The sequence below is a fragment of the Giraffa tippelskirchi genome, chromosome 2 (genome assembly GCF_054371585.1).
Source record: "Giraffa tippelskirchi isolate mGirTip1 chromosome 2, T2T-mGirTip1v1.2.pri, whole genome shotgun sequence".
NCBI classification, from domain to species: domain Eukaryota; kingdom Metazoa; phylum Chordata; class Mammalia; order Artiodactyla; family Giraffidae; genus Giraffa; species Giraffa tippelskirchi.
Window position 1 is genome coordinate 234,292,870 of NC_137276.1, and position 20,536 is coordinate 234,313,405.

Consider the following 20,536-nt stretch of genomic DNA (forward strand, 5'->3'; position numbering starts at 1 on the left):
CATACAGGTTCCAGGGCTTAGAGGCTGACACCTCTGGGGGGGCTTGGTCAGCCCACTACCCGTGTCTGTGTGGGCACACCCACCCTGGGCACCTCGGGGAAGAGCTGCCTCTGGGAAAAGGAACTAGAAAGCGGAGGGCCGGAGGCAGGAGGAAGGGTCCTTTTTTTTTTTTTTTTAATGTATATGCTTTTGAAGTGCAAGAATTTTGTTTCAAATGATAAAACCCACAATAATTTTATCTCAATTTGCACCACAATTCACACTATCACACGGTATTTTTTTAAAAGGCACAGTCTATCTTAGGCTAGATCCCGCAGAAGCAGACCTGAAAGTTACTTGCAAGTTCCTGCAAAGGCAAGGCTCCCAGTGAGGGGGAAGGGAAGCTGAGGAAGTCAAACAAGGGGCCAGCTGACGCAGCAGCCCCTGAACGGCAACTCACCCTGACCCACGGGAGGCTCTGGGGGGTAAGCTATGCTCAGAGGTGTCCCCCGAGACGGGGCAGCCAGAATTTCATAGTCCTACCCCCTCACCCCTTAGTGATGGACCTCTGTAGATTTCATACCCCTCCCCTTGGGGAGGGACCACCCCAGGTTTCATACCCCTCCCCCCTTGGGGATGGACCACCCCAGGGGCATCTGAACCTCCAGGCACTCGTGGCTTCCCCTGCCCGAGCACCAGGCTCGCTACCCAGTGGCAGGTGTCAACGAAGACACAGAGGAAGTGAAAGCACAAGCAACTGAGACGGGATCCAGAGGAACTCGGGCAGCGTCCACTGCGTCTCCTAATGGTGATGAGAAGGAACACGTGTGCTTTCTTCTCCGCTCCGCCCCTCCTCCCACCGGCAGGAAGCCCCTCCCAACGCCCCTGGCTCGTCCACATCCTGAGTGTCGACCCCTCGGAGCCCACTGGGCCCAGGGTCTTGGTCATTCTCGGCTCTGCCCGCAAACGTCTTGTCAGCAGGACACTCCCCCCGGCCCGGAACGCCCTGCTGCGCATCTGCAGGAAATCTGCTTCCCACCTGCAGGCTCCCCAAAGGCTGGGGCCTCCGCACTCTCCTCCCAGGACAGCAGAGAGCCGGTCACTCACTCTGACCCTACGGGGTTCCCCGATTCCCTGAGGGTTCTCCATTTTGTGGCCACAAACCCCCTTCACCTTAACTTATTTTTACTCCCGTCATCCTCCCCCGAGGGCCAGCTGCACCTTGCGGAACTCGACGGCTGGCACTAGTCCAAGCCCCCACTGTGTGTGCCGCCGCTGCTGCAGCCACGGGACACTCCTGACCTCCACGCCAGGAGGAGGCCGAGGAAAAAAATCTGCCTGAAAGGAATGAAAGAGGATCACACAGCTATCCTGGGCTCTGTCCTCCCAGCGCAGGACCAGAGTCAGATCAGAAGTCAGGACTCAGGCCTTGGGACCTGCCTGGCGGTCAAGTGGTTAGGACTCTGTGCTTGCATTGCCAAGGGCCTGGGCTAAGGTCTCACAAGCCTCTCGGCACAGCAAAAAAAAAAGTTAGGACTCAATGACCTGAGAGTGGCCTTTTCAAGTCACTGTTTTAAAATATGATCTCCATCACTTGGGGAAGAGAATAATTAACCTAGGGAACACAGACCGTACAAACTAAGCTGTCTTCTGACAAGTCTCTTACAGCCAAAGAGCACTGTAAGTCCTTTCCAGAGATAAGAAGAAGAAGGATTTCAAAAGTTTGGGGCAGTTCCATATGGCCCCAAGGCTAGAAGTGCTCCGAGGGAGGCTGGCTCCAGGTGGACATGTGACTCCAGAGCAAAAGCTGGAAGCAACTAAGAAAATGGATGAGTCTGTGGAGATTGATAATGTGCATTTACAAGGTGTAGAAGGGAAGTACCTGACTCCCCAGAGAAGGCGGCAGAGTGAGGCAAAGTCCACAAAGGAGGAAGAAGGTCAAGTCTCGAATGAGATCGGGTACACTCGACAACCTATTGTTCAGTCACTAAGTTGTGTCCGCCTCTTTGCAACCCCATGGACTGCAGCACACCAGGCTTCCCTGTCCTTCACTATCTCCCAGAGTTTGCTCAAACCCATGTCCATTGCGTCGGTGATGCCACCCAACCATCTCGTCCTCTGTCGTCCCCTTCTCCTCCTGCCTTCAATCCTTCCCAGCATCAGGGTCTTTTCCAAGGAGTCAGCTCTTTGCATCAGGTGCCCAAGTATCAGAGCTTCAGCTTCAGCATCATATTCAGGTACATACCCTGAATATAGCAGGATATTCAGGGTTGATTTCCTTTAGGTTTGACTGGTTTGATCTCCTTGCTGTCCAAGGGACTCTGAAGAGTCTTCTCCAACACCACAATTTTAAAGCATCAATTCTTTGGTGCTCAGTCTTCTTTATGGTCCATTTCTTACATGACTACTGGAAAAACCACAGTTTTGACTATACAGACCTTTGTTAGCAAAGTGATGTCTCTGCTTTTTACTATGCCATCTAGGTTTGTCATAGCTAATATATATATACACATATACACACCTTTTAAAATTACGTTCAACTTCAATGTTTACAGCAGCACAATTTACCCTGGGCAAGACATGGAAACAACTTAAATGTCCATAGACAGAAGAACGGATAAAGAAGGTGTAGGACATATATACAATGGGATACTTGCTGTTTAGTCACTAAGCTGTGTCAGACTCTTTGTGAACACATGGACTGTAGCCTGCCAGGCTCCCCTATCTGTGGGATTTCCCAGGCAAGAATACTGGAGTGGGTTGGCACGTCCTTCTCCAGGGGATCTTTCCAACCTAGGGACTGAACTCGACTCGCATCTCCTGCATTGGCGGGCGTATTTTTTATCACTGAGTCACCAGAGAAGCCCAATGGAACACTACTCAGCCATAAAAAAGAAGGAAATAATGCTGTTTGCAGTGGCACGAATGGACATAAAAATTATTATACCAAGTGAAGTCAGACAATATCATATGATATCACTTATATGTGGACTCTAAAAAATGGTACAAATGAAGCTATTTACAAAACAGAAATATGTTCACAGACATAGAAAACAAACTTATGGCTACCATACGGGAAAGGGAGAGAGGGAAAAATTAGGAGTTTGGAATTAGCAGATGCACATTACTGTATATAAAACAGATAAACAACAAGGTCCTTCTCCATAGCACAGGGAACTATATTCATTATCTTGTAGTGAATTACAATGGAAAAGAATCTGAAAAAGAATATAACATATATAATTGAACCACTTTGCATATACCTGAAACCTTGTAAATCTACTTAAATAAAAAATTCTGTTCAAAACAAGAAGCTGTACAAGAAAAAAATACATGTAAGACAATGGGAAGTGGAATTACTCAATTCCTATTTTACTTTCTTTTCCACAAGGAGAAAATAAATATACCTAAAGCCTCAGGTGTATAAAATGGTTCAATAAATACAGTTAAACACACCTTACCCACTCCTCTGGTGGCTGAGATGGTAAGGAGTCTGCCTGCAATGCAGGAGACCTGAGTTCGATCCCTGGGTTGGGAATATCCCTTGGAGAAGGAAATGACAACCCACTCCAGGATTCTTGCCTGAAAAATCCCATGGACAGAGGAGCCTGGCGGGCTACAGTCCATGGGGTTGCAAAGAGTCATACACGACTGAGCGACTTCACTCTCTTTCTCTCAAAGCCTCAGAGAAGAAAGACTACGGGGATACAGAACTAGCTATCTTCTAAAAACAAGTTTTTGATTCCTCAAGTAAATGAATAATTCTATACATAAAATTTCAACTATTACAGATAAAGCCACCTTCTGCCCTTCCATTTCAAGTTATATGTAACCACCAGCTTGATGGCAGTCCTTCCAGGCCTTTCTCTGCACACGCATACTCCCACAGAATATGCATCACATTATTTTGTGAAGCTTTTTTCCGCATTAAATGTATCACATTGGTGAGGGTATCTCTGTATTGGTCAGGGTTCTCCTGAGAGACAGGACCAGTAGAACAGGCAGAGAACTGAGACAGACTTTTAGACAGACAGACAGATGAGACAGAGAGAGACAGAGAGACTGATTTAGAGGAATTGGCTTGTATGGCTCGGGGGCTGGCAAGTCCAGCTCTGCGGGGCAGGCCTGCTCTTGAGGTCCTGAACTGACTGGATGAGGGCTACTCACATTATGGAGGGTTTATCACCTACTTAGAGTCTACTCATCTGAACGTTAATCGTACACCTCCACTGCAACATCTACATCGGTGTTGGACCCAAACACTGGGCACCCCAGCCCGACCAGGGTGCCACATAGAAGTGACCATCGCAGTTAACCTGCAACTTGTCCCCTCAGTGACCAGCATCTCCCGGAGTTCCTTCCGTGTCAGTTGGCACAGAATGACTGCATGCACAGTAAGGAGGCACCATCCACTATTTACCCATTCCCCTACTGATGGACAATGCACCTTATTTCCTGTTTCCTGTTACTAATGATGCTGAAACTATGTCCTGGTATCTATCTGCCTTCATGTGAACAAATGTCTGTTTTTCCAAAAGAGACGGACGTGACATGTGGATGTCACAAATCATGGGTAGGGGTGGGCATTGAAAACTTTTCACACAGGTTGGCAACCTGCCTTCCAGAGCAACCTCAATTTTTTAAACGATGAATTTAAAATTCATCAAGCCAAGAAGAATTCCATTTTAAGGAACCAGTGCTCAGCACACACTGGCATGTCACTATCAAAGGTGGAAGTGAGGAAGTTGATCAAAGGGAAAGCCGGGAGGATAGATGTCTCATTTACCCAGCCACCGGCAGACTCCTCTGAGCCGTGGTTTGCTCTGGGTGGGACGCGGTGGAACTGCCGCCTGGGAGGGCAGGCCTGGTCCGTCCACAGCAGTGATCATCCACAGGAAAATCTCCCGAATCACAGAAACAAGGCCGAGATCTGCTGTTGTTGGCACTAAAGGCTATGATCTCAGAACCAAAATAATTATCTTGGAGAAACTGTGGCAGTGAAAAAAAAAGCCAGATGGTTTTAAAAGGACAAATACTGGCGTCCTTGTCGAAGCAGAAGGTGGTGAATTCTAGATACTGCAGACATTGATGTTACTCCCTGGCAAATCCCAGTGTGGACTATTACAGAGATGGTTGGGAGCCCATGGAATCAGGAGATGGGCCCCCAGAAGCTCGCAGAAGTCCATGCAGAACAGGGGGACATACAGTGGGGGTGGAGGGTACCCCAGAGTGGTTCCAGTTACAGAAATGGCTCTTATCAAGCCTCTCCTGAGTCCTTCAGGGACAAGACGGGGACTGTTGGGTGGAATGACAGGGCCATCTTAAACCTCTGCAGACGGGGTTGGGGTCGCCTGAGGGCCTAGAGGAGAGGTTCCCGCAGCATGCCAAAGGGCTGAGGCCTCCATCCAGTCTGCTTGAGTCCAGGCAGGCGGGAGCAACCTGACACAGGAAAGGCTCAGAGAAGCCAGAGCTGGGAAGATCCCCCAGATGTAGGATGATACTATCACGATCACAAATGTCTCAGCAGACTGGAAAAAAGGGCAGAAACCAAAGGGAGGAGAGGCCATGGAGGCAATTCAACAGCAGATCGAACCTACAGGTAGAGGGCGGAGAGACTGCTGACGACAGCGCCTCCCGGGATGAAACCTACAGGGGGTCATAGGCTGTAACGGGGGAGTCCCAGTGGTCATGGACGGATGTGAGAGTTGGACCATAAAGAAAGCTGAGCGCCGAAGAGTGGATGCTTTTGAACTGTGGTGCTGGAGAAGACTCTTGAGAGTCCCTTAGACTGCAAGGAGATCCAACCAGTCCATCCTAAAGGAAATCAGTCCTGGGTGTTCATTAGGACTGATGTTGAAGCTAAAACTCCAATACTTTGACCACCTGATGCGAAAAGTTGACTCATTGGAAAACACCCTGATGCTGGGAAAGACTGAGGGCAGGAGGAGAAGGGGACGACAGAGGATGAGATGGTTGGATGGCATCACCGACTCAATGGACATGGGTTTGGGTAAACTCCGGGAGTTGGTGATGGACAGGGAGGCCTGGCGTGCTGCAGTCCATGGGGTCACAAAGAGTCGGACATGACTGAGCCACTGAACTGAACGGAATGGGGGACCCCGAAGCCCATCCCATCTCCAGCTGCACGAGAAGCCCAGGAGGCAGGCTGCTCTGCACGAGGCCCTTCAGATCCCAGATGCTGCACAGGTGAGCACCTCCAGGGTAAGTCTTCTGTGTTCCCACACCCGTTCAGGTCAGTCAGAGCCGTTACCACAGCTCCATGTCTTAATTTAAATTATTTAAAATAGATAGGAAGTGCAACGGAAGTTGTTTCTAGGAAAACTAGGTAGAACGCTTTGAAGAGACCTAACAAAGGCCAGCTGCTTAAAAAATAACAACTGTGGCCACTGTCGGTGGGGGGTGGGTGGGAAGGGGGCATGGAGCTGGAAAAGACCAGGAAAAAAATCATGAAAACAGAAGGATTCTGCAGTCAGAGCCCTTTGCTGTGCTTTAAAGACACTACCACTGGCTCTGGGCTATAGCACACTTTGGTTTATAAAAGAAGGGTGAAGCAGAATTCTAACCAGCAGACGCAAAACTCAAAAAGGCTGGCACATGGATAGGTACTTACATATTTTATGCTAAACTGTATAAGATGTGAATATGATTTTTTCTTTTTTAAAAACTGCGTTAGAGTTGATTTACAATGTTGCGCTAATTTCTGCTGTCTAGCAAAGTGACTCAGTTATACATATATATATTCCTTTTCATACTCTTTTCCATTGTGGTTTATCACAGGATATTGAATCTAATTCCCTGTGCTCTATGGTAGCATCTTGCTGCTTATCCACCCTATACAGACTAGTTTGCGTCTGCAGTCCGAAACTCCCAACCCTTCCCTCTGAATGTAATATTCTTCGGCTCCTTTGCGTTGATTTTTTCAGTTAACCCCCCAGCTCCCACAGCAGCTGCATCAGTTCACGGTGCTGTCCTCCTGTGTTCTGTGCAGTTCTGGTGGCAAGTCCACAAGAAGCTCGAAGGCGCTGCAGGAGAGACGGGTGTGCCTGGAGGACGCTCCGCGGCTCCTGAGCGCCTGGTCCCGTGGCTCTGACGGGCGGGCAGGCTGAAGGATGTGCGACAGGGGAGACCACCGCGCGTCTCTGCCTCTTCTCCTATCTGTCTGTGCGCCGTCTCCCTTTCCTTTCGAAGAATTACCCTCTCTGCTCACAGTCCAGACTGTAAATTAAGTAAGCTCAAGGAACATAAAGAAAACACACATTATAAATGCCCTATGGATGGACTTTCATCCCATTCACAACTGCCTTTAATCTTAGGCCGTAGGTTTCCAACTGAGACAAACGCAATTATTATATTTGCAATTGACTCCACACGTTCCCTAGTCCAGCCTCCTCTGTGCCTTTAGGACAAGGTTAGCACAACAGGCAGAGGAGCTTTCTAACTGATGATCCCAGGTGATTGATAAAAGAAAGCCCTATTTACTCACTATAGACATTCACCACTTTTAAATACTTTATCTCCTTTCATTCTCATGACTTCGAGACGTGGTTACTGGTGTCTTCATTCGTATAAGTGAAAAGTGGAAAAGTAGGCAAGGGGGTGGTTTCCTTTTCACACTCAGACGGCAGGAAGTAAAAGAGCAGGATGCCTCCCCGGGTGCGATTCTAGAATCCACATTCTCTTTCCAGCATATTACACTGTCTGCAGAGCTGTGATGAGCCAGGTGGGTTTTCTTAAAGACAGTGTGTGTGTGTGTGTGTGTGTGTGTGTGTGTGTGTGTGTGCGCACACGTGCGTGCATGTGTGTGTAGAGGGAGAGAGACAGGAAGGCCAGGCAGAGCTGTGATGAGCCAGGTGGGTTTTCTTAAGACAGTGCGTGTGTGTGTGTGTGTGTGTGTGTGTGCACGCATGTGTGTGTAGAGGGAGAGAGACAGGAAGGCCAGTGTGTGTGTGTGTGTGTGTGTGTGTGTGTGTGTGCGCGCGTGCGCGTGCATGTGTGTGTAGAGGGAGAGAGACAGGAAGGCCAGGAAGAAGACGTGGCTGAATTAGAACGGCATGCCTGAACCCAGGGTTTGAGGAATTAGCGTGTCCAGGAGTAAAGGGGCCGGATAAGGACAAGCCAGTCCCAGCTCTAAGAGAAAGAGCTGCTCAGAGGTTCTGCGGTTAGAGCCCTGGGAGCTCCCCACAGACAGTGGCTGCCAGACAAGCAGGGTCAGCCTCCAGCCAAGGGGGCCCTGCCCAGGCTTGAACAGAAAGGTCCTCCCCAGAGGCTGAAAGGGTGGGGAGGAGAGGAAGTGGCCGGGCCTGGAGGTTGGAGGTCAGGGAGCTGGATGGTGCCCGCACACCCATACACGTGTGCAGGGCCGGAGCCGCCTGGGGCTGCGGCGAGGGTCTGACAGCTCTTCCGACTGCTGGGTCAGAGGCAAGTCCACCTGACCGGACCCTGCTGTGCTGTGACACCTGCAGGCGGGGGTGGACTCTCACAGTGGCCGAAGCGGAGAACTCCCGGCGGGAGTCTGGATGTTTGTCTGAAAAAGCTCTCCAGGTGATTCTGATACAAGCCCTATTTTGAGAAACACTGGTCTACCCTTTGGCGCAATTCAAGAAGCAAATTCTGAGTGCCTTGGAAAACAAAGGTGAACATCCATTGACAGATGAATGGATGAAGAAGATGTGGCATGTATATACAGGGGAATATTACCCAGTCATAAAAAAGATGAAATAATGCCATCTGCAGCAACATGGCTGGACCTAGAGATTATCATACTAACTGAAGTAAGCCAAAGAAAAATGTGATATCACTTATATGTGGAATCTTTAAAAAGATACAAATAAATTTATATACAAAACAAAAATAGACCCACAGACGTAGAAAACAAGCATGGTTACCAAAGGGGAGGGAAGAAGGATAAATTAGGGGTTTGGGACTAACAAGGACCAACTGTGAGAACAGAGAACTATGTTCTGTATGCCCATAAAGGAAAGGAATATGAAAAATATATATAAAGTATATAGAATATATATATACACATAAAACTGAATCACTTTGCTCTACACCTGAAACTAACATGACATTGTAATTCAACTATACTTCAATCAAAATAATAATAATTTTAAAAATTGATAAGGGGGAAGAAAAGACAACCGTGTCCTTACTTTAGTTTATAACCATATCCCCCTCCTGCAGATTTCAGACTATACGCTTTCCCTCCAGGTACACATCAAGGTCACATTTTGAAATTTCAATACTGCAGACGCTGAAGAAAGATGAATCGTTGGGGTGCTTTTCCCATCACCCTTTGCATCAAATATCACATTACCACAGACGTCTGGAGAAAGTAGTGTCTGTACTGTTCTTTCAGACACTGGTTCTTTAGAACTGAGTGAGCTTCAGAATCACTTCGAGGGCTTATCAAGACTCTAACGGCGGGACTTCCCTGATGGTCCAGTGGCTAAGAGTCCGTGCTCCCAAAGCAGAGGACTGCATTCAACCCCTGGTCAGGGAACTAGATCCCACATCCCACAGCTAAGACCTGGTATGCCTGCGCGCTAAGGCACTTCAGGCGTGTGCGACTCTGTCTGACCCCATGGACTGCAGCCCGCCAGGCTCCTCTGTCTGTGGAATTCTCCAGGCACGAATACCAGAGTGGGCTGCCACACCCTCCTCCAGGGGATCTTCCCGACCCAGGGATCGAGTCTGTATCTCTTACATCTCCTGCCCTGGCATATGTGTTCTTTACCATCAGTGCCACCTGGGAGGCCCAAGGCCAGGCCTGCTGTGTGCTCCTAGTCGCTCAGTCATGTCTGACTTTTTGCGACCCCAGGCTCCCCTGTCCATGGGGATTTTCCAGGTAAGAATACTGGAGTGGGTTGCCACGCTCTCCTCCAGGGGATCTTCCCAGACCTCGAACTCAGGTCTCCTGCATTGTAGGCAGATTCTTTATCATCTGTGCCACCAGGGAAGTCCAAGAATACTGGAGCAGCTAGCTTATCCCTTCTCCAGCAGATCTTCCCGACCCAGGAATTGAACCAGGGTCTCCCACATTGCAGGCAGATTCTTTACCAGCTGAGCCACCAGGGAAGCCCAGGAATACTGGAGCAGCTAGCCTATCCCTTCTCCAGAGGATCTTCCCAACCCAGGAATTAAACCAGGGTCTCCTGCACTGCAGGTGGATTCTTTACCAGCTCAGCTACCAGGGAAGCCAAAAAAACCCAGGTGACTGGGCCCACCCCCAGGGCTTTGATTCGCTGGGTCCAGGGTGGGCCCCGAGCATCTGAGTCTCTAACACCTCATCAAGGGCTGCTGCCGCTGCTGACCCCGGGACCACACTCTGAGAACCACTTTCCTAGACAGTTCTGGATCATTGCCATCTAGCCATCTTTCCTGAGGAAACCACAAAGTCCACCTTTAATAGCCATTTCCATGTGCGGAGAACAAGGGATCTGACACGGGTCCCCACGGCGCTGCCGCCAATCGTGCACGTGCAAAATCACACACGTGTTCCTGGGGTAGCCACGCCTCACTTGCTGATACAGCCCTGGTGTCCCAGTGAGTGCTGCAGCACATGTGGGCAGGTGGCCAGCTGGGGCCCCCGTCTGCATGGTCCTTGAGATTGCCCACTTGCGGCCCGCTCCGTCCCACCGCCCAGAGCCTGCACCCACCCCTGGAGGCAGGCTGGGTGAACAGACGCCATCTCACAGTCGAGGAAGTCTAGGGTCCCCACGGGGAGGGCGGGGACAGGAACTGCCGACACTGGACTCTGCATTCTCTAGAGTCCCACTTCCTCGGCACCCCGTTTCTAGTCAGGGGCACGGAGGCCCACGGGGACCCAGGTCAGGTGGCGGTCCCTGGTGGAGCCGGGCGGCAGACCAGGTCACCACCCACCTCCTCAACCTTCCTCTCTACCTACGTCCATGGGACTCTCGGTCCCCAACCCGAATGGCCTGGTTGCTGCAATGCTGGAATTCCCATTTCTGATCATCACAGCTTTTCCGTGGACCCTGTTCTGCCACACCTGCAAGCAGTTTCTGCCCATCTTGGCTCAGAGGCAGGCCACCCCCAGCAGCTCTGCTCAGAACGGCTGCAGGCTGCAAGGCTGGGAGCAATGGTGCCCGGGGGCTGGCCGCCGGCTGGCACAGGGCTGGCAGGTCCCCGTGCCCTCACTGCACAGAGAGCCGCATCCTCGTCTGTCGCACAGGTGGTCCCGTACGGCGGGGCCCCCCTCAGCCCACCAACCCTCTGTGCTTCCAAGGTGACTTCAGAGCATTCAGACATCAGTCCCCTAGCTTCAAACACCCCAGATGCAGGGTGGACAAGAGACGGGTCTAAAAAGTCCACGGTTTCACAGCTTTAAAATCCACACCAGCAAACCTCAGAAATATACCAGCTCTTCCCAAATCCCAGCAGAACACAGCTTGAGGAATTCCTCTGACCACAGCCCAGATTTGGTGGCCTTTCAGGTCAACATGCCAAAGCCATCCTTCAGCACTTAATGGGCCAGGGAGCTAACCGCTCTGTGCCTCAGTTTCCTCATCTGTAAAATGGGAGCCATCACAGCACTCACTCATAGACTCACTGAGAAGGTTAAGAGCACAGGCCCATATACACTTGCTCTGGTGTATAAACTTCTGAGGCTCCCGTCAGAGGGGGCTCAGAGGGTCAAGCTCCAATGATGATGACGCTCTCATTATTACGGGGCCCACAAACCACGCCTCTACCTCGTTTACGTCACTTGGACTTTTCAGATGAGTGAAGAAGAATCTTTTCTACCCAGTGGTCTGGCACACACGATGTGTTTTTTCTACCAAAATGGAAAAGTGGGGGCCCGTCCCCCACCTTGGGGAGCACAGGAGGGGCCCCCATGACAACAGGGGTCCTGGCAGTGTCCACAGGTCCACCTGCCGTCCAGCGGCAGCCTCGCTCACAGGAGCAAGCGGATAAAACCACCACGGCCCAAACAAAAAAGCATCACAGCCAAACCCCACACTTACGTCCAGAACCGTCCATTGTTCAACTACAATAGCATCATAGCCCTGCGTGGTTCTGCTGTCTTCTGTGGAAACAGCTTCAAAGATGAAGACTCCATCTGTCAAGTCGTGCAAGGAATCTGCAGAGAAAGAAAAAGCGGGGTGGGGGGTGGTTGCTGTAAACCGTCTGTGGCAGAAGCCTCACAAGCAGCGAAAATGTTCACTGCATTCATTAATAATCCCAATCAGAACATCTTTTCAGCATGTTAATTAAAGAAGGCACACACAGCCGTAGAGTCTAGCCCCATCAGAATGAATGAGACTCATTTACCTCGCAGTTTTGAATAATATCCTTGATTTTATGAGCCCAAATCTCATTGTTAGCAATCACCATTTGATTTCACGCGTTTACCTTTCTTTTCAGGCTCCAGCATCAGGAAGCATTGGGGAGAACGGATTCGGGGGGGAAAACGCAGTCATTCAGGGACAATTTTTAGGAGAAAACTATACGGAGGGGAGAGGGATTGTTTGGAAGAGGGGCTGGCTGTAACACGGCAGCACTGGGCTCGCAGACCAGGTCCGCAGGCGCTGGGTCCCTGACAACTGTGAAACGTGCACGCCGAACACAGGACGCTCCGGTCAGGAGGTGAAATTTGGGGAAACGGGGACTTTTTCCAAATGATTTACCACGGAAAACGTTTCCTTGGGCATATCAGTGGTAAGGTTCTGAGTTCTGTACAATTCATCAAACCTACATCACACGTACGACACGATTCAGAACTGCCTCAGGCGATGAGAGTGTCAAGAAAAATACACCCAGGGTCCTCGCCCCTGCGGACCTTCAAGGAGGTGCGTTTAGTAAGTGGCTCCTAAACGCCCTGGGTCCGTTCAGATGGGCTGTGTGGAACAGAGGAATGGACTCAGGAGCAGGTGGCTGGGCCCGTGCTGTGCTGGAAAAGGAAAAGGACCCTTTCAGGGGCCTGTTCTCTTAGCCGTGAAAGGGGAGGAGGGACACAGAGTTCCTGCCGGTCAGTATTGTACAAGGTCACTGCTCCGTCACACTCTCCCGGACTGAACTCCATCCCCAACCGCACTCTCAACTCAGACGTTGAAGCTCTGACCTCTAAAGAGACTATATTTGGAGACAGATCTTTTCCGGGGGTAGTTAAGGTTCAGTGACGTCATAAGGGTGGGCCCTAGTCCAGCAGGACTGGAGTCCTTAGAGGAAGAGACACCAGAGCGCCCCCCACCCCCTCCCAGCCTTCTGCAGAGGAAGGGCTATAGGAGGACCCAGAGGTTGCTGTCTGCCAGTCAGGAAAGGAGACCTCACCAGAAACAGAACTTGCCAGCCCCCTGACCATGGATGTGCAGCCTCCTGAACCATGAGAAAATAAATGTCTATTGCTCAAGCCCCCCAGTCCACGGTGTTTGGTTATGGCAACGGACATAAAAAATGTTTAATGGTATAAAGGACAATTCCTTTAAAGGGCAATTCACACAAGAATGTGATCTCTTCTTCATCCGGAAGGGAAGGGGGACAAATCCAGAAAGCCCCAAGCCACAGTGGAGTTCAGGAACTGCCTGCTCTGTCCAGCAGTCACAAGAAGACAGACAGACGGAAACACACAGTGACCTTCAGCGCCTGACTTCGAACAGACCTCACAAGCAAAACCAAAAAAGCCATCAGGATGAGAAACATGCATCTTATTTGCAACAACAAAATAAGGAACAAAAAGATGGCTCCGCTTACCACTCTTTATGATACAGAAAAAGCTTCCAGCACTGAAGGGAATTTTAACTGCACAATCTTCCCAGAGAACAACTTAGCAAGGTCTCAAAAGCCTGAAAGACAAAAGTCCATCCTCTTTCACTCGAGACCCTGCCTCCTTCAGTCTATTCTGAGCACCTACTATGTGCCAGGTGCCCTTGAGGTCATCGGTGATAAATGAAGACCCTGCTCCCATGAAGCTTTCCCCTGCCCTGGGGCAGGGAGATGATGACATAACGTCCAAGGAGGTAAATGCAATGAGAATACAAAGTGGGCTAGGGGAGGAGGTGTGTGGAGGTGGAGGTAATGGTGCGGCTGTTTATGACCCAAGTGCTCAGAGTAGGACCCTCCACTTTGAGTAGAGATATGAGCTAACTGCAAGCAAGCCGCATGGGTACAGGGGCTTTGAGAGTTCAAGGGAGAAACTGAATAGGACTGCAGAGTGAATGAGGGGCCACCAGGGACCAGATGGGCAGCAGAATCCCGAGAAGAAAGTCAGGAGCAATGCAACTTGGTGGTGGGGAGGAGGCCAGCCATCCAGGGGCTGACCCAGGTGACCTGCTTGGCCAGTGCGATTTCAGCAGATGGGATGCAAGCAGGGGCTTGTGAAACACAGGCACGGCTGAACTTGATTGCACGTCTCTGCCACAGCTCAGATGTCCCAGCTCACCTGCCCCAGTGGGGCACAGCCTAGATCCGCTGACCCTCAGACCTGAGAGCGGGCCCAGCTGCCTCAACGAAGCTGCTACAGCCAACATGCAAATATGGGCACTTTGGAGTGGTGTGTTACACAGCATCATCGTGGCAATAACTGACCATTACAAGGCTCAATCAAAACTTCAGAAATTCGAGACCAGGAATACCTGGTCTCCTGATTATTCCAGAATGAGACAGGGGCCTGACCAACTGAACAAACCATGGCTCTGAGGGGAATTCCTGCAGCATGGTGGCCTTTTATATTATTCCCACCAGACAAAACAATACTCCATTTCCCATAAGATCCCTGTGGGTTAATCAGTACCGTGCTCTGCTTTTAATTTTCCTTCCTATACCGATCGTCTGTTATCAACTAGCCTTAGCAAAACCACTAACCTTATTTCTCTCATTCTCTCTGCTGAAAAGTTCATCCCAAGTCCAATGCCCTTCTAAGATACGTTTTACTAAGGTGAGCAACAAAGAACAGAACTGCTCTTCGGCTGAACCATATTATAAGTCTTCTGGGGTCCAGGACAAGCATGGGCAACAGTCTGGCTCACTTTTTAAGTTTTGGGCAATACAGATCCAGCGGAAGACCCTGCCACTGTAGGGACACCCTATGGAACCCTCGTGAATAAAGCTTTCCCAAGTCCTGACCTGGGGATGCTTGGGGCCGGAAGATACTCACTCATCCTTCAGTACTATATCAACACAGCACACATGCTTACAAGGCTCCTAACAAAATATATTATACCCAGTTTTCAAAGTCTCCACCTACAGATCTCCTCACTGGTAAGCCTGCAAGTCCTTTAAATGTGCCCAGCGCCCTCTGAGTACTAGAATGCCCAGCGGGACACAGCTGAGGTCCACAGGGCGAAGGGGACTTGCTCTCCTAACCCCTGCCTGGCCTCCCCTCCTTCGCCCACAGCGGGGAGGTCTGTGTGGTCCAGGCTTGGGGGCAGGAAGCAGGGACAAGAGGCGTCCTTGTCCACCATCCTCCTCATTCAGTGCCACCTCTCAGCCCACTGCTCTGCTCTGAATCCAGATGCTGATTCACCCACTTAACTACCCAGCAGGTTCAGAGTGGCTGTCAAAATCTGGTCATCTGTAACAGCAGAAAAGTCAATGAATCTCAGAGAGCAGACAGCCGGGCTTTTAAAGAGCCCCTTGTTTTGACGGCCTCATCCACCGCCCGTCTCTCCATCACCTTCTCAGCTCAGCCTCGCTGTCGCGTGCTCCGAGCTGGGATTAAAAGGTCTCTCTCAGAGCGAGGCTCCCCCCGCAAAAAGGTTAACTCACCCTCCATCGATGGAAAACACTCCATTATCACTGCATTTTTTATTAAAGTAAAGATGCTTCCCTACTGTGCACAGAAAGCTATCTGCCCTGGCATTGTATAAATATTTGATGCCGGTCTTTGGGCAAAAGGCCACCTTCACTTCCCAAGCTTATGACATACAAGAAGGATGGGGGGAAGGAGACTCGCCCTGTCCCCCCAAGAGGTAAATGCTATGAGGAAACTGCTCATCCTCTGCAGCCTCTGGGACATGAAGACCCCGTCAAGCAAGCTACCCTTCAGCCCACCCTAGGTGCCCGTCCTCTGCCAAGGCCAGCCTGAAATGCACCCGTAGTGACAACTGGCTGATGTATGGTCTACTAGACGATGTCACTGTTCTCCTTTTATTGGGTTGGCCCCCAAATTCATTTGCTTTGTCTGTAACATCTTATGGAAAAATCTGAACAAACTTTCGAGCCAACCCAATAATAGGCTAAGAGGGTCTTAATTACCCATACTGGTGTTGCTGGCATCCCAGATGCCCTTGGCCCCTGACATCCTTTCTCCCTCCCAGCATGGCAGTCATGGGACCACCTTAGTTCCAGGAGTGGCCTGTACCAACCGCACAGCCCTACCTGCCTGGGTTATATGGCTACGCAACCCCACTGCAAATGGAATCAACCAATTTGGGCAATGGTGCGTGCCACCCCTGTATCACACCTCTCTTGCTTCTCCAGCCCTCACTGCTGCTCTCAACCTGCCTGCCTTCCCTCCCTGCAGTCCCTGTTGGAAGCAGTGAATAAGCCAGAGGAGGCGGAACCCCGCTTCACTGCCAGTAAGGGTCAGATGTGAGTTGTGTCTGACCAGATGACCGGATGGGGAGGAAGTGCCCTGATTTGGTGCATGCCAGCTAAGAGACCCTTTGCCGGGCACATTCATGGCTTCTCATTCAATCTTCTCCCCAGTCCTGCAAAGCTTATGCTTCCCTTTGAGTGGTGAGAACATGGAAGGAAGCTACAGGACTGAAGTCATATGTCCACGTTCAAGTGCACACAAGGGCCAATCTCGACCCAAACGTAGTTTGTTTGATTCCAAAGCCTTTGTTCTTTCAAGAGCTGATAGATACTTTATTTTGCTACCACGAGGGCTGTGTGCCAGGGCTGTGCTCCAGCCGGTGGTGGGCGATGGACAGCCTCAGAGCCCGGTCTCATGGAGCAGCTGTGCTCTGATCACGAGGTGCTCCCCACCTTCATGTTTTGGGTGTATTTCAGTGGAGCTGCAGTGAGATGGCCTTACAGCTTCTGTGCAGAGGCCATCCTTTCCCACAGGGGGCAAAGAAAGACCAAAAACATGCTTATAAATGGACAAGCTGTATCTATCAACACAAGGGATAGCATACAGCAGTGAGAAAAAATGATCCAAATGATGTGTAAAACTGGGGATGAATCTCACAAGGAGAATGATGGGAAGAAGCCAAACACAAGAAGGGCAGGCTCCACCCATACGAAGTTCACGGCCATCCGTGACGCTTCCAACCAGCCTTGCCGTCGCCCTTGGGGAGAGGCACTATGAGGCCGTGAGAGAGACTCTGATGGTTTGCGATGCTCTGTTTGTTGATCTGGGGCTGGTCACACAGGTGCACTCACCTTGTGAAAACCCACTGAGCTCAGGATCTGTGTAGGTGTCTGTCTGTGGGCTATACTGCAGGAAAAAGTTTACTTAAAGACATGCCATGGATAGAGGAGAAAATGCATTCATAGCCTAAGTGAAATCTTAGTGAAACCCTTTGCTTTATTCAGCAGCTCATCTGAAATAGAAGCCACGCCTGCAAACACGAAGCCAACATGCCTGGAGGCTGTGGCCGGCCAAGGGAGTGGCTGTGAAGGCACTGCAACCTCACCCTCCCCTGCTCCCCCAGTCTGCGGGGCCCTGGGGAGGCACATCCCAACACCGGCTCCCCTCAGCACCCAGAATTACTGAGCAGCACCTGAAAACCTTCACTGGTTGCTTTCTGCATACAGAGCATAGGGTATAGACACTGGAACGCGAAGAAGCATAGGAAGTCCTGGCCAAGGACTTGCAAATATGTCTGCCTCTACCTGGACGGGAGAGGAGGTTAGGGGAGAATGGCTCATGTCTATGTATGGCTGAGTCCCTTCGCTGTTCACCTGAACCTATCACAACAGTGTTCATCAGCTACACTCCAATGCAAAATAAAAAGGTAAAAAAATATGTCTGCCTACAATATGTGTCCTTATGTATATTTTATTTGGCATATGCACATGTTTTTTACATATGTATTTTGCAAATATAAGGCAATCTGGCTTATTCTAGGCATCAAAAATGTGGTCTAAATACCAAATGTTATTTGGATGACATGAAGCTGGGGCATCAGAGTCTTAAGGAAAACCTAAACTTCAAAGAGGCAGGGAAGGCAGGGGGTCCAGGTACCACGTGTTACCCGATGAGACACAGCTCATCAAACACAACAGCATCCGGAATGTGTCCTATCCTAAGTGCTTCATCTATCAAGGTCTTAGAACTAAATTCCAGTTTACAGGCGATAGAGGCGGGACAGATAAGAGACCACCACGGGGCACTGGCTGGACAAGCCCAGAATGCAGGACACGCTGGGGGGCTGGGTGGATTTGAAAGGTGGGGTCCTGAAGAACAACTCTTTCAGGTCAAAGAGAACTGAGGATGTGGTCACCGAACGTGGTACTTGTGGCTGGACTGGAATCTGGTTTGGACAACGTGCTACAAACGACACTTTAGAAACGATGGCAGACAAGTACATACAGGCTACACAGAGATGCCGCCGCCAGAGGCAGAAGGCGGGGTGAGCGTGAGGGCGAGGGCGAGAGGGCGAGAGGGCGAGAGGGCGAGGGCAGGGCGAGGAGGCCGAGGGGAGTGAGCGCCAGGGGTCAGGGAGGAGAAAGGGGAGGGCCGGGACGGGGCCACGGGCAAGGCCAAGGGGATGGCGAGAGGGACACAGAGCAAGGCCAGGGCTGGGGACGAAGGGAGGCGGCGGCGGCGGCCGGGCAAGGACAGCGGCGGCGGCGCCTCCCCCGCTGAGGGCGGCAGAGGCTCTGCAGGCCTGGGAGCCCTTGGTGGGAAACAACTCTGGGCAGGTCTCCCTACCCCAGACTTCTGGTGTGAATCACAATAAACTGTGGAAAATTCTGAAAGAGATGGGAATACCAGACCACCTGCCCTGCCCTTGAGAAACCTGTATGCAGGTCAGGAAGCAACAGTTAGAACTGGACATGGAACAACAGACCGGTTCCAAATAGGAAAAGGAGTACGTCAAGGCTGTATATTGTCACCCTGCTTATTTAACTTATATGCAGAGTACATCATGAGAAACACCGGGCTGGAAGAAGCACAAGCTGGAATCAAGATTGCTGGGAGAAATATCAATAACCTCAGATATGCAGATGACACCACACTTATGGCAGAAAGTGAACAAGAACTAAAGAGCCTCTTGATGAAAGTGAAAGAGGAGAGTAAAAAAGTTGGCTTAAAGCTCAACATTCAGAAAACTAAGATCATGGCATCTGGTCCCATCACTTCATGGCAGATAGATGGGGAAACAGTGGAAACAGTGGCTGACTATTTGGCTGACTATTTTTCTGGGCTCCAAAATCACTGCAGATGGTGACTGCAGCCATGAAATTAGAAGATGCTTACTCCTTGGAAGGAAAGGTATGACCAACCTAGACAGAACATTAAAAAGCAGAGACATCACTTTGCCAACAAAGGTCTATCTAGTCAAGGCTGTGGTTTTTCCAGTGGTCATGTATGGATGTGAGAGTTGGACCATAAAGAAAGCTGAGCGCTGAAGAATTGATGCTTTTGAACTGTGGTGTTGGAGAAGACTCTTGAGAGTCCCTTGGACTCCAAGGAGATCCAACCAGTCCATCCTAAAGGAGATCAGTCCTGGGTATTCTTGGAAGGACTGATGTTGAAGCTGAAACTCCAATCCTTTGGCCACCTGATTCGAAGAACTCATTGGAAAAGACCTTGATGCTGGGAAAGATTAAGGGCAAGAGGAGAAGGGGACGACAGAGGATGAGATGGTTGGATGGCATCACCGACTCAATGGACATGAGTTTGAGTAAACTCCGGGAGTTGGTGATGGACAGGGAGGCCTGGCGTGCTACAGTCCATGGGGTCGCAAAGAGTCTGACACAACTGAGTGACTGAATTGAACTGAGCCAGATTCTTTGAGCCGAACATCACCTAATTTATGGGACAAAGTTCTCAGGCATTGTATAACTTTGTGGAAAATATTTTGAAGTACAAATACCCAGTTCAGAAGACTGGTGTTTTTTTTTTTTTTTTCCCAGATGGCGAATAGCTTAAAGACGTGCTCCCGGCTCTGCCAGGTTTATTTGTAAGAACACTAATTATCCTACTAGAAATAGGTTCCTTTTATAATGATGATTAGCTTGCTTTTTTTTTTTTTTTAATTCTGGGCAAAGAACGTATTTCCTCCCTGGCCAACAGAAAGCTTGGGCTTTTCCAGAGCAGAAACTTCCTCACCCGGTAAGTTTAGCTGCCAGGTCACCCCCTACCCCATCAGAAAGGTCAGGAAGAAAGCCTGACGGAATGCTGAGTGGGTCTAGATTCATTTTGATGTGAGGAGTCTGCAGGCATTCCCGGGACAGGGACACGCAGCAGGGGGAGCTGGACTCGAGGGCAGCCCTGCTGTGCAGACCCCGCGGGCTCAGCACAAGGCTTCCTGCTCATGTGCCAGAGGAAATTTCATGTTCTGTCTTCAAGGCAGAAAGGCTGGATTTCATGCAGCTGAAGCCAACAGAGGATATAACG

At 50.3% G+C, this 20,536-nt stretch overlaps 1 protein-coding gene across 3 annotated transcripts in view; it reads right to left on the bottom strand.

Moving 5' to 3' along the window:
- Nucleotides 1-20,536, bottom strand: part of RFTN1 (raftlin, lipid raft linker 1) — a 219,685-nt gene that overhangs the window by 30,664 nt on the left and 168,485 nt on the right. For all 3 annotated transcript variants that reach the window (XM_081573281.1, XM_081573282.1, XM_081573283.1), the window contains one exon: nt 11,988-12,103. In XM_081573281.1, coding sequence (XP_081429407.1) covers nt 11,988-12,103 — 116 coding nt within the window. The remainder of the gene's footprint in view (nt 1-11,987; nt 12,104-20,536) is intronic.